The sequence below is a fragment of the Papio anubis genome, chromosome 1 (genome assembly GCF_008728515.1).
Source record: "Papio anubis isolate 15944 chromosome 1, Panubis1.0, whole genome shotgun sequence".
NCBI lineage: Eukaryota > Metazoa > Chordata > Mammalia > Primates > Cercopithecidae > Papio > Papio anubis.
In genome coordinates, this window is record NC_044976.1 from 60,075,391 (window position 1) to 60,090,481 (window position 15,091).

Here is a 15,091-nt window from a genome sequence, read left to right on the forward strand (position 1 = left end):
TATTATTGTCCTACATCTAGCAAACTATCAAGTATACCACCTTTTCCAGCATTGGTAGTAGATTATGGCAATTATGCTATTAGTCCTTCTTTTGATCAAAAAGGGATAGGCTATGTCTTTGACCAAACAAACTGGCTCACACAGAGGTGATTCCATAGCCTTGGCCATATTTTGGTCTAAACTGAAAAGCTTAGGCTTTTAAAAATGTTTGTAAAATGCAAAGATTTTTAAAAAGATAAAAATTAAGGAAAGTGTTTATTAGGCCTACAGTCCCCAAGGAAATATTTTATTTTATTTATTTATTTATTTTTTTGCTTAGGCAAAAGCACTCTGTTGCTTAGGCTAGAGTGTAGAACTACAATCACAGTTCACTCTGCAACCTTGATCGATCTCTCAGGCTCCAGTGATCCTCCAACCTCAGCCTCCTGAGTAGCTGGAACTACAGGCATGCACCACCACACCTGGCAAATTTTTTTAAAAAATTTTGTAGGTCGGGCGTGGTGGCTCAAGCCTGTAATCCCAGCACTTTGGGAGGCCAAGACGGGCGGATCACGAGGTCAGGAGATCGAGACCATCCTGGCTAACACGGTGAAACCCCGTCTCTATTAAGAAATACAAAAAACTAGCCGGGCGAGGTGGCGGGCGCCTGTAGTCCCAGCTACTCGGGAGGCTGAGGCCGGAGAATGGCGTGAACCCGGGAGGCGGAGCTTGCAGTGAGCTGAGATCCGGCCACTGCACTCCAGCCTGGGTGACAGAGCGAGACTCCGTCTCAAAAAAAAAAAAAAAAAAAAAAAATTTTGTAGATAAGGAGTCTCACTGTGTTGCCCAGGCTGGTCGGAAACTCCTGGGCTCCACTGATCCTCCCACATAGGCCTCCCAAAGTCCTGAGATTATAGGCACTTATCTGGAAATATTTTGTTTCCAAAAATAAATGGAATCTATTATCAGACTATTCTTGGAAAAGATCATAGGTTCCTCTAGGGCAAGGACCCCATGTTATTATACCTAAGTTGGTGCTCACTAAAACGATTTCCAATGACGGCATAATTTATAGTTTATCACATCAACTCTCATTTTTATTCATTACCTCTCAAGTGACACTGTGAAATTTAGGAATTTAGCCCTATTATGTTTTGAATGTTTGTGTCCCTATAAAATTCCTATGTTGAAGTCTAACCCCAAATGTGTTCATACTAAGAGGCAGGGCCTTTGGAAAGTTATTAAGTCATTAGGGCTCCACCGTCCATTAATGGGATTAATGACCTTATCCTTTATACCATGTGGGCACATATAGAAGGCACCATCCATGAAGCAGACAGCCCTTACCAGACACTGAACCTGATGGTGCCCTGATACTGGACTTCCCAGCCTCCAGAACTATAAGAAATAATTTTCCATTATTTAGAAATAATCTAGTCTAGGCCACACACAGTGGCTAATGCTTGTAATCCCAGCAGTTTGGGAGGCCAAGGTGGGTGGATCATTTGAGGTCAGGAGTTCAAGACCAGTCTGGCCAACATGATGAAACCCCGTCTCTACTAAAAATATAAAAATTAGCCAGGTGTGGTGGTAAGCACCTGTAATCCCAGCTACTCAGGAGGCTGAGGCATGAGACTCGCTTGAGCCTGGGAGGCAGAGATTGCAGTGAGCCAAGATTGCGCCACGATTGTACCACTGTACTCCAGCCTGGGCAATAGGGCAAGACTCAGTCTCAAAAAAAAAAAAAAAGAAAGAAATAATACAGTCTTAAGTGTTTTGTTATAGCCCCAAATGAGCTAAAACAGGTCCTACAGGAAAACAATGACTTTTTAAAAAACTACCATTTTCAGCATCTCATCTTGCTTGTACTCGGCACAAAGCCACAATTTGTATAAGGCATACTGCATACAGTTCCAAATCAGCAAAAATTTTTGAGGGCATACTCTGTTTAACATACTACTGGTACTATAGGAGATTAATAAAAGTCATTTTTCCTCAAAAAATTTATGAGTGAAAAGTCAAATCCATTGTTTAAAAGTTAAAAACTAATACAAAGCAGTACATATAGTATTAGAGTGGCATATAATAAATATCAAATTCATGAAACATACTTTACCAGTCTGTTAAATGTATTTATAAAATTCATAAATGTTTCAGACATTATGCTACTTTTTTGAATTTCTGCTGCTTGTATGGTTACTAGTCCTTTAAGGAAATCCACTCTGTTATATTAATAGGAATGAAAAGCAATTTCTTCCATGATGAACAGAATCTTTAAAAAACTGTGACAAAGAAAGAACCCAGCATACTTCCAATAACTTTCTACATTATAACACTTATTTCCATTTTCCCTCCACACATCCTCATCTTTCTGATTTGTGGCTGTTTGTCTCCACTTAACATAGGAGACTTTCTTTTCCTTTTGTTTTGCAGAATATACATCAGTGGTTTTGGTATAATTAAAAATGCCCAGGTCAGGCATGATGGCTCACACTTGTAATCCCAGCACTTTGGGAGGCCAAGGCAGGCGGATCACATGAGGTCAGGAGTTCGAGACCAGCCTGACCAACATGGTGAAACCCTATCTCTACTAAAAATACAAAATTAGCTGGGCATAGTGGTATGTGCCTGTAATCCCAGCTACTTGGGAGACCGAGGCAGGAGAATCGCTTGAACCTGGGAGGCAGAGGTTGCAGTGGGCCAAGATCGCACCACTGTACTCCATCCTGGACGACAAGAGCAAAACTCCATCTCAAAAAAAAAAAAAAAAAAAAAAAAGCCCAGATTGCATGAATGAGGAAAGCGGTTTAAATACAATCAAAAGACATTCTCATTTTTCTGATAAAAACCTTGTATTGTCTAATCTATCTTTTATGACATGTATAAAAATATAAGGAGGCTGGGGGCAGTGGCTCACACCTGTAATCCCAGCACTTTGGGAGGCCAAGGTGGGTGGATCACCTGAGGTCAGGAGTTCGAGACCAGCCTGACCAACGGAGAAACCCCATCTCTACTAAAAATATAAAATTAGCCGGGCGTAGTGGTGTGTGCCTGTAATCCCAGCTACTTGGGAGGCTGAGGCAGGAGAATTGCTTGAACCTGGGAGGCAGAGGTTGCAGTGAGCCGAGATCGAGCCACTACACTCCAGCCTGGGCGATGAAGACACCATCTCAAAAAAAAAAAAAATATATATATATATATATATATATATATATGGCATAAAAGAATGAGTGTCTTTAAATCTTCAAAACTACCTTATGAATAACTATATATGTAGTAGTTATAAACAATAGTTACCCACAGCTGAAGGATGGTATGCTATACATGTATCACTGATTTAGATTTTCTTGACTGTATTCTATGTATTACTTCATGCCATGCATCATCATTCCTATTATCTGTATATTTTTAGGAACAAAAAATAGAACTTCCAAAGTTTAATAACAAATAGACAAACTCATAAAAGTATTTTCAGTAAATACAGCAACATGTAAAGCTTACTTTAACAATATGGGCATTACACTTTGTATTGTTTCTGTTCAAAGACAAACTATAACTAGACTCTTCGATTTTTGTTATAAACACTGTGAAACAAAGTACGGTATTTTTTATAGGTCTTGAATCCATGCCCGATACATTTATGGGATCACAGTCCAACAGAAACACATTGCTACTCATTGGGAAATAATATTTAATGGCAAAAAAGACAGAAAGAAAGCTAGAAAGACAAGAAAGGCAAGAAAGAGAGAGAGAGAGAGGAAAGAAGAAAAGAAAAGAAAAGAAAAGAAAAGAAAGAAAGAAAGAGAGTCATGGAGAGAATGGAGAAGGAAAGAAAAATAAAAAAATGAGCCAGGGCCATGCGCAATGGCTCATGCCTGTAATCCCAACACTTTGGGAGGCTGAGATGACAGGATCACTCAAGCCCAGGAATGCTCCTCTAAAACTGATGATGTCAACATCAAATGTGAAATATGTTAAATGACATGAAGAATAAGGCTACCCATCTTATTTGGCTATGCTTGAAATGGATTTATTATAATCTCCCTCAATTTGAAAGTAGTCTAAACTGACCACACCTGTGAAAATGTCTTATTTAGGGAAATTTACTGCAGATGTTTACACACTCTATTTCTTAATGTGATAAACTCCTAATCCCAGATGATCTTTAAGTTAAATAACTAGAGGCCAGGTGCAGTTGCTCATGCCTGTAATAATAGCCCTTTGGAAGGCTGAGGTGGGCAGATTGCTTGAGCTCAGGAGACCAGCCTGGGCAGCATGGCAAAATCTCATCTCTTCAGAATATACAAAAATTAGCCGGGTATGGTGGTGCACACCTGTAGTCTCAGCTACTTGGGAGGCTGAGGTGGGAGGATCGCTTAAGCCCAGGAGGCAAAGACAGAGGTTGCCAGTGATCTCAGATCACACCACTGCACTCCAGCCTATGCGACAGAGTGAGACCCTGTCTCAAAAAAAAAATAAAAAAAAAAAGTTTTTATTGTAAAAAGTTCAGGTATAAATGAATCAGAAAGCAGTGGCTGAATCAAATTAGTTCTATAGTTCTATAATTTGATATAACTAAAGCGACAATGCAATAATATCACCAAAGAACCCAGCATGAAAATATTAACTAAATGGTTCAGTTTCAAAGACACTTTGAATTGTGGGTATCTTAACTCAAAGAATCCCAATAATACATTAAATTCCTTGGATCCTCACTGAAAGTGAGAAACTCATTTCTAAGCATATGTGCACAAGTACCTTAGCCTCTTCATGCCTGCATGCCTGTCCCACAGTCAGAGAAGGCAGGATATTTGGTTAGGCATATGTTTACGAGTACAGACAGGAAAATTCCAACTTTAAAACCAAATATTTTCCTTGTTTAATTCTGGTATCTTATTGGTCCATATGCTGCCTCCTCCTCACAGTATGGTATCCCAATCTCCTAGATTGTGACTTTCTTTTAAAGCATAATGATAACATCAAGCAGACAGAATTGAAGAGTGGAAATACTATATGAGAAAGCAGAGCAAAACAGATGATGCTCTAAATGCACACTGACACACTTGCTGAAGATGTTAGGTGCTCCATAAATGCTTGTTGAAATGCTGTTTGTCAACATTTGTTGTGAAAAATTCATCTCTTTCTCTAAGAATCCTCATGAGTTAACCACAATCAGTTCTACATAATTTAACAGAAAACATCTGGTGGCACTTTCAAATGTTACGGACAGCATTTCACAAACTATGCCTGCCCCCAGCCTCACTGCAGCAGGAGAAAATGAGGCTAAGGAGAAAAGCAAGATAAGTTATCAGGAGAGCCCCAAACATGTGTATCATTTGTTTATACATATCTGGTCTACATTCTCAGATTTTCTAAAGAACGCCCCCCGCCTTTTTTTTTTCCTTTTTAGCTTAAGCTAGCTGTAATTTGCAAACAACACAATACTAGTATACAAGGCCTGTCCAGTGCAAAAGAAAATCTTGTCTCTGCCTCCACAATGTCCATATGTATGACAGAATCCTATCAATGCTTTTATGGTAATTGACAAGGTGACAGTAACTATGAGGAAAAGAAACGGTCTGAAAAACAACCACAATCCCTCTTGGAGACAACATATATTAAAAAGCTTTTGAGAATAGTAAAGAAACTTCTTTAACTCAGTTGAACTCACATTTACAAATCATATTTGAGCATGGAATTTTTTAATGAACTTCTTATGTCTTTGAGAACTACTAACTGGTAGAGCACTAGTACATGAAGACAAATGAAAACAACCATTCATATCTGTTTCCTTGCATACTAATCATTTTAAGTATAACAGGAGATCACAGAACTCAATTTTGAATGTAAAAGTAGTTTATATTCTAGATTGAGAAACTTACCTGCATTGAAATAAGAATGAAATCAATTAGGCTCCCAATTCCACAAAATCCTACAGTGCAAAACTTTAACAAACCTAGAAAAGAAGGTAAAGTCATTTATAATCTGGAAAGTCTTCTAAATATTAACGAACTGTTCCATTTTCCAATACACCATTATTTTACATATATATATAATGCTCTTTATATCAAGAACATAAAAGTAACACTTTAAAAAATCAAATCTTCATCTGAAAATGAGAAGAGTTTAAAGGAACCCTCTACATAGAAACGCCAAAAAATAATGTATTAGTTCCCTTAACAAATAAACATTAGTAACTGAAAAAAAACCCTCAATATAATCTAACAAAATTTCTAGGAGAAAAGGCCTAAGGAAATAATCTTTAAATCTCAATACACCAGATACAAAACATCTTTTAGTCCTAAAATCCTTAATTACTTATTTAGACTTCATACATTATGTGACCCAAAATTCACTATACATTTGGAGAGTTAAAATATATAAATTGTCATGTCAAAAAAAAAAAAAAATCAGGAAAAAACACTGCTCTTGTTGTAAAATTGCAAAATTGTATTAGCAATCCAATTACCTTTAATTTATCTTACATATTTCTTTTCCTAAGGATCTCCTGTTTATTAGCTCTATAGTCAAAATCAACAACTCTGTGCTGATCACTATATACGGCTTTGTCCTTGGTCCCAACCCAAGAGCTCAGATGCTAAAATAGATGATAACAGAGTATCTAATATGAGACATCTACAACAATATAACCCAAAAACAATTGTTAAGAGGCGGATTGGGGTGGCCTGGGGGTGGGATGATTAATCTCTTATGAATTTAAACTTGAGTTTCTTACAAGACATCTCATATGAGATATAAAAATGGTATAAGACAAGACTCTTTGTGAAAATGTAGTTCCATATATCAACTACAAATAGACGCCAGCTAAAAATCCTGTTAGGATGAGATCACCTCCCACAACCTGAGAATACACAAATAAGATTGAACTATGTTGGGACATTAGATGACTTTTTCCCCCACATATAGCAGAATAATGTTGTAAGTACAGAAATAACATGGTGGCAATAAGTTAATAACTATTAAAATACAGAAATAACTAAAAATTTTGCTTTTCGTTTTCCTCAAAACACTTACTTACCTAACATTTTATCTTTGATTACTATCTGTCGCATAGAAGCCCCATTAGGGCAGGGCCTTTTATCTGTTTTCTTTACTCCTGTGTCCTTAGTGCCAACGACATTGCCTGGCACATAGTAAATGCTCAATATTTGTTGCATAAATTGAGAAATATTCTCGTATTTCTGCTTCCCAAACACTCCCATCATTCCATCCATTACCTTAATAATAACTCCCTTCATTTTTTCATTAGTTGCATGGTACTATAGTAACCCAAAGAAAATTGTCTGCTGAGATTTTATCCACTCAGTGTATTTTATATTTCCGAAATGTATTCCTCTTCACATAGCATGTTAGTAGAAATTTGAGAATGTCATAGTTTTTCTTTCTTCAATTTGTTTATAAAAAAGAACACTGGCCAGGTGCGGTGGCTCATGCCTATAATCCCAGCACTTCGGGAGGCTGAGGCAGGTGGATCCCCTGAGGTCAGCAGTTCGAGACCAGCCTGGCCAACATGGTGAAACCCTGTCTCTACTAAAAATACAAAAATTATCCAGGCATGGTGGCATACGTCTGTGATCCCAGCCACCCAGGAGGCTGAGGCAGGAGAATCACTTGAACCTGGGAGACAGAGGATGCAGTGAGCCGAGACTGCACCACCGGACTCCAGCCTGGGCAACAAAGGGAGACCTTGTCTCAAAAAAAAAAAAAAAAAAGAGAGAGAATATTAAGTATGGTCCCTCTAAAGTTATATCTTTAACTGCTAATCCATGAAGAATAGGTAATCACATCAGGGCTTTGGCTTTTATTGTGCCATTTTCAAGATTGTTCTTCCTTTTAGGCCACTTCTTTAGAGAAGTCTTCCCTAACCTGCCTGTCTGAAGCCGCATGCCACCCTATCCCTGCCCCGTAACCCACTATGCTCGGCTACTTTTTAAAATTTTTTGTAGGGACAGGGTCTCACTATGTTGCCCAGGCTAGTCTTGAACTCCTGGGATAAAGTGATCCTCCTGCCTTGGCCTCCCAAAATGCTTGGATTACAAGTCATCACATCTGGCCTAAATTTCTTTTTTTTATTTTTATTTTTTTTCTCATACCTCTCAGGGATGAATGAAGGTTTTGATTATAATAACTGTAGTAGCAGAAATAGTGACAACAAAAGTTGTTGCTGGGCTAACATTTATCAAATGTATCTTACCTCGCTTAATTCTTTTTTTTTTTTTTTTTTTTTGAGACGGAGTCTCGCTCTGCCACCCAGGCTGGAGTGCAGTGGCCGGATCTCAGCTCACTGCAAGCTCCGCCTCCCGGGTTCACGCCATTCTCCTGCCTCAGCTTCCCGAGTAGCTGGGACTACAGGCGCCCGCCACCTCGCCCAGCTAGTTTTTTGTATTTTTTAGTAGAGACAGGGTTTCACCGTGTCAGCCAGGATGGTCTCGATCTCCTGACCTCGTGATCCGCCCGTCTCGGCCTCCCAAAGTGCTGGGATTACAGGCTTGAGCCACCGCGCCCAGCCTTACCTCGCTTAATTCTTATTGCCCTTCCTATCTGTGTTCATAAAGTATTTTTATATTTGAACACGTAAAACGAGGTTAAGGTGGCATTATTGGAAACTTCATTACTAAAATCATCCTTTGCCTTAAATTTGTAGAAATAGATAGACCATAGTTAACATCACACGTTTGGAGTAAGATATGCTGTAAGTCACTGTAATGATTAAACCTTCAAGTTTTTTTTTAACACTGAACTGGTAAGTTTAAATGTGTTACTCCAGGAGTTTCTTTCTTTTCTTTCTTTCTTTCCTTCTTTTCCTGTCTCCTTTTTTCCTCCTTCCCTTCCTTCTTTCCTTTGCAGTTTCTCACTATTTCCAAGGGTCTCACTGTGTTGCCCAAGTTGGTCTTGAACTCCTGGCCTCAAGTGATCCTCCTGCCTTGGCCTCCCAAAATGTTGAAATTACAGGTTTGAGTCACCACACCCAGCCTCTTGATTTTTTAAAACAGCTTTATTGAGCTATAAATGACATACATTAAAATGACATACAATGACATCAATGACATACAATGACATACAATGTACATATTTAAATGTACTATTTGATAAATTTGACACTTGTAAACACCTGTGAAACAATCACTATAATAAAAAAAGAACATATCTGTCACCCCTAATAGTTTCCTCACGCCCCTTTGTAATTTCTATTTCTTGTCTCTCCTTGCCCCAGTCTTTCCCCAGCAAGCACTTATCTGCTTTCTGTCACTATAAATTTGTTAGTTCCTTAAACTTTTAAATATCATCTCTGATCTGTTCTCTAATTTCCTTAAATGTATTACTCCAGGTGTAGGTAATATTTACCAGTTCCAAACAAAGATATTCTTCCCTTATCTAATATTTTATCTTAGCAGAAACCTCTCATGTTCATTTTTGTGAAGCATCCTTAAGAAGGGGTTCTGTAGCAAAATATCTAGATTTTCTTAAATTCCTTACTCTGTTATGGGTGTTATTACATTACTTTCCCAATAAACATATTTCTATGTCATTGTTTTAAATGGCACATAGTATTCTGCTCTGTTATACACTGTACCTTAATTTTTTGAGACAGTTCCTCCCTAGTGAACATTTAGCCTGTTTCTAGCTTTTTTGATATTCATGTGACAAATATTTATCAGAGTCTTACCGTCTGTCAAGTTCTGTTTAGGACACCAACTTGCATAAGACAGATGAGGCTTCTGCCTTTAAGAATGTATATTCGAGGCCAGGCACTGGCTCACGCCTGTAATCCCAACACTTTGGGAGGCCAAGGCAGGCAGATCACCTGAGGTTGGGAGTTTGAGACCAGCCTGACCAACATGGAGAAACCCTGTCTCTACTAAAAATACAAAATTAGCTGGGCGCATGCCTGTAATCCCAGCTACTTGGGAGGCTGAGGCAGGAGAATCATTTGAACCCAGGAAGTGGAGGTTGCGGTGAGCTGAGATCGCACCATTGCACTCTAGCCTGGGCAACAAGAGCAAAACTCCGCTCAAAAAAAAAAAAAAAAAAAAAAACCAGAATGTACATTAAAGTGAATGAATAAACAAATCCCTGAGGCTAACAGATTTATAATTAGCACTATGAAGGAAAAAAAAAAAAAAGCTATATATAAGTAGGACTACTGCTTTTCATAACCATGAAGAAAGATTAAGTAAGTTTAGTTTTAAAATGGGATTATTTATTTATTTTTTTCTTTTTTGTAGAAATGGGATCTCACTATGTCACTATGTTGTCTCTGCTGGCCTCAAACTCCTGGCCTCAAGCAATCCCCCCACCTCAGCCTGTTGAGTAGCTGAGTCTATGGGCACATACCACTGCACCTGGCAAAAAACTGAATTTTAGATTTTGTCTATAACTACTTTCATTGCAGTCAACATTGTATTACATAGTTAAGAATTTTTTTTAAGGCAGTGATCATTTAAAATAAAAATGCCTAAATTTCTTAACCTTGGATTCTTAATAGAAATTAAAATTTATTTAAAATATTTATAAATTTTAAATTGGCCAGGCACTGTGGCTCTTCCCTGTAATCCCAGTACTTTGGGAGGCTGAGGTGGGAGGATAGCTTGAGCCCACGAGTTCAAGAGCAGCCTGTGCAACATGGCGAAATCCCATCTCTACAAAAAAATACAAAATTAAGTCAGGCGTGGTGGTACATGCCTGTAGTCCCAGCTGCTCGGGCAGAGCTGAGGACGGAGCATACCTTGAGCCCAGGAGGCTAAGGTTGCAGTGAGCCGAGATCGCACCACTGCACTCCAGCCTGGGCAACAGAGTGAGACCCTGTCACAAAACAAAAGAAAAAGAAAAAATATTTTATTGCTTCTGATACCTAAAAGGATAACTTCTGATATCTAAAGGACCCAACTCCACAGCAAGGTCCTCAAAGCATTTTATAATTGGACCATAGACTACCTCTGTAGGCAGTGTCACCTCCTGCAATGTTCTTCCTACACGATCAGCTAAATTATTCCCTCATCTCTCAGTGTACACCTATACACTTTACACATGCTGTTCCCTGCCATGCCTTCAACCTCTGTAATCTTTTCATCCTTCAAAACCTAGCTCAAATGTCACCACATCTAAGAACTTCCTTCAGTCAACTGCGTCAGTCCCTTTTCCTTACTCTCACAGCACTTTGTTATGGTTCTGTTATGGTGCTGTACCATAAATTGGCCTACTAACATGTTTATTTTATTTTTAACCAATATACACTGTGACCTTCATCATTATTTCCATATCATTTAGTTATTTAAATGTTGAATGTTTAATTAAATAAACAAGTATATATAGTGCTTTATGACTTTTACTTAGGAACTTACAACACTGAGTTTTAGTACAGCTATCAGAAATATACCTACCATCAACCCCACAGTGAAGACTTCTCTTTGATCTTTTGTGGGTAGCAACATGGAAGAAATAAGGTTAGCTTTGCTAGCTAGAAGGCAGAGCATTCAAAAACTTTAAATTTGCTCAGTGAAGGGCTAATATAGAAGCAGACTACTACAGTAAATAAAGCATGATCTCTGGAGCCAGAAAATTTGGGTTCAAATTGAGGTCACTAGCTGAGTGTCCTTGGGTAAATCTCTTAATCTCGTGACAATTTTTCTATCCATAAAACAAATATGTCACAGAATAAAGGAAAGCCTCTAGACTCAGTAAATCCCTTAACCTCTCTGGTGACAGTTTCCCTACCTGTTAAAGAGGATTTAAAGAGGATGATAAACTCAGAGGGTTGTAAGGCTTCAATAAGGGCAGGCATGTGAAAGTACTGTTTAAACAAAAGCTATCGTAAAATGTAAATAGTTTTCATAAGCATTAGTAACTACGGTAAACGTGATTACAGCAAGAAGGAAGATATAGAGAGCTGGGCTAAGGGTGATAGAAGTCAGGGCTCCCACTCCAGCTCAAGCTGGTCACCAAAGTTCCAACCCCAACTTGTTCTAAAAGAAGTGCATAGTTGGTTTTTTTTTTTTTTTTTTGAGACAGAGTCTTGCTCTGTCACCCAGGCTGGAGTGCAGTGGTGTGATCTCGGCTCACTGCAACCTCCGCCTCCCAGGTTCAAGCAATTCTCCTGCCTCAGCCTCCCAAGTAGCTGGGACTACAGGCGCCTGCCAACACGCCCGGCTAATTTTTTGTATTTTTAGTGGAGACGGGGTTTCACCGTGTTAGCCAGGATGGTCTCGATCTCCTGACCTCGTGATCCACCCGCCTCGGCCTCCCAAAGTGCTGGGATTATAGGCGTGAGCCACCGCGCCCGGTCCAAGTGCATAGTTTCTAATCCCAGGGCAGTGATGAAAGAGATTTGGGCAGAAGGAAATATTTTTTGGAGTGGTAGAGGATGTACATTTGTTCATAAAACATTTACTAAACATCCAGTGTGTGCCCAGCACTAGCAGTGACAGTTCCAGTCTACTATCTTAAGTAAATGCCTACACTATCTTCTGTGTGTTTTCATAAAGTTGAAAACAGGAAAAGTCAGTATTTCTTACCTAAGCTGAACTGTTGGGCTAACTGATAGCTCTATACTCACAGAAGAATGTTAACTACTCAACTCCAATTATACAGAACTTATAATAAATACACAGAGATTTAATCTATAAGAATACATACAATTCACTAAAATGTAGGTTTCATAAGGATTTTTTTTTTAATCAAACATACGCACCCAAGGCAGGGTATCCAAGGTAAAATCGATCTGCTCCCAACCATCCAAGAAAAAGAGACAATGCGACTGCCACTTTGTATGAATAGCCATTTCTGCAAAAAATTAAAATCTGAGTGTCATATTCATATATTTCCAATGTGGACATTTTAGAAAACAAAATTATTAACTACTACTTATTTGTTAATTGGTTCATTCACTCACTCAATTAATGTTTTTTGGATGCCTACTGTATGTCAGGCACTATTCTAGGCTACTGAAATGTATTAACGAATAAAAACAACAAAGATCCCTATTCCCGTGTAGCTCACAGGCTAGTGATAATAAGCAATAAACACAAATATATTTAAAAAGTAAATCATATGTTAGAAAGTCAAAAATGTTACAGAAAAAAAGAAGTAGAGCAGGCTGTGTAGAATGCCAGGAGCCATTTAAATGGCGTGGTAAGAGTAGGCCTCATTGAGAAGGTGATATTTGAGCAGAGACCTGAGGGAAGTGAGTGAGATGGCCATGCCATGCTTCTGAGGAAAGAGTGTCACAGGTAAAAGAGACAGGCAGAACTATCAATTTGAAGTCAAATTTCATCATGTAAGATCCCTGCTCATAATCCTCTTTCGTGTGTGTGTGTGCCTGTGTGTTTATTGGACTGCGTATTTGTATGAGTTAGAAAAAGTAAAAAAAAAAAAAAAAAAAAAAAAAGTTTATTCCATAGTGAGAGATTTTAACACACCTTCTCAGTACCTGATGGAATAGACAGACCAAAAATAAAATCAGAAAATATATAAAAAATGTTATATGATTGAAAAAACTAATCTAATAAATATGTATGGAACATGAAAATCAAAAAAAAAAAAAAAAAAGAAAAAGTAGTAAGTGGCCCAGAGATCCTGTTTATGTGTCTAACGTTAAAAGGATGTCAAACTTTATGCGGAAGGCAGTAGCACCCCATCTACAATGGAACAGGGCGCCAAACTAGAAGCAGAAAAATAATTTAGAAGGCAATGCAAAAACTAACGCTGAAATCTAATGGGCAGTAACAGTGGGAGAAAGAAGTGAACAAAATTGGGAAATACTAACAAGGCAGAAGCAAACAGGCTACATGTGGGGAATAAGGGAAAAGGAGAAGTCAAGAATGACTCCAAGACGGGCACAGTGGCACACACCTGTAATCCCAGCACTTTGGGAGGCCGAGGTGGGTGGATCACCTGAGGTCAAGAGTTCGAGAACAGTTTGGCCAACAGAGTGAAACACAGTCTCTACTAAAAATACAAAAATTAGCTGGGCGTGGTGGCAGGCGTCTGTAATCCCAGCTACTTGGGAGGCTGAGTCAGGAGAATCGCTTGAACCCAGGGCGGAGGTTGCAGTAAGCCAAGATCGCTCCATTGTACTCCAGCCTGGGCAACAGAGTGAGACTCTGTCTCAAAAAAATAATAAAAAATAAGTAATGAATCCAAAAGTTTCTGCTTAAGAAACTGGGTAGAACTGGTGCCATTCAATGAGACGAAGGAGGAAAGAATTTGAAGAAAAAGAAAACAAATGCAATTTTAGACCTTATATATATAAAAAATATATAAAGATGGTAATATATTGATATTCAATTCAATTTTATTTCTTTTTTTTTTTTGAGATGGAATCTCACTCTGTTGCCCAGGCTGGAGTGCAGTGGTGTGATCTCGGCTCACTGCAGCCTCTGCCTCCCAGGTTCAAGCGATTCTTCCACCTCAGCCCCCCGAGTACCTGGGAGTACAGGTGCGCACCACCACACCTGACTAATTTTTGTATTTTAGTAGAAATGGGGTGTCACCATGTTGGCCAGGCTGATCTCAAACGCCTGGCCTCAAGTGAACCACCCGCCTCAGCCTCCCAAAGTGCTGGGATTACAAGCATGAGCTACCACGCCTGGTCCAATTCAATGTTAGACCCATATATATATATATAGAGAGAGAGAGAGAGTATATAAAAGATAGTTAACGTATTGATATTCAATTCAATTCAATTCAATTTTAGGACTTATATATATATGCAATATATATAAAGATTGCAATATATTTTATATGTTAGAGAGCTTAAGAAACAATGGGGCCAGATGTGGTAGCTCACTCCTATAATCCCAGCACTTTGGGAGGTTGAGGCGGTTGGATCATATGAGGCCAGGAGTTTGAGACTGGCAGCCTGGCCAACATGGTAAAACCTCATCTCTACTAAAAATACAAACATTAGCCGGACGTGGTAGTACATGCCTGTAGTTCCAGCTACTTGGGAGGCTGAGGCATGAGAATTGCTTGAACCTGGAAAGCAGAGGTTGCAGTGAGCCAAGATCACGCCACTGCACTCCTGCCTGGGTGACAGAGCAAGACTGTCTCCAAAAAAAACAAAAAAGAAAAAAAGAAAAAAAAACAAAGGGAG

At 38.8% G+C, this 15,091-nt stretch overlaps 1 protein-coding gene across 1 annotated transcript in view; it reads right to left on the reverse strand.

Moving 5' to 3' along the window:
* The window catches only part of TM2D1 (TM2 domain containing 1), a 40,948-nt gene that overhangs the window by 9,612 nt on the left and 16,245 nt on the right, over positions 1-15,091 (reverse strand). The window contains exons 4-5 of the mRNA XM_003891972.4: positions 12,689-12,780; positions 5,862-5,935 (exon numbers count right to left, since the gene is read on the reverse strand). Of these exons, the coding sequence (XP_003892021.2) occupies positions 5,862-5,935; positions 12,689-12,780 (166 nt within the window). The remainder of the gene's footprint in view (positions 1-5,861; positions 5,936-12,688; positions 12,781-15,091) is intronic.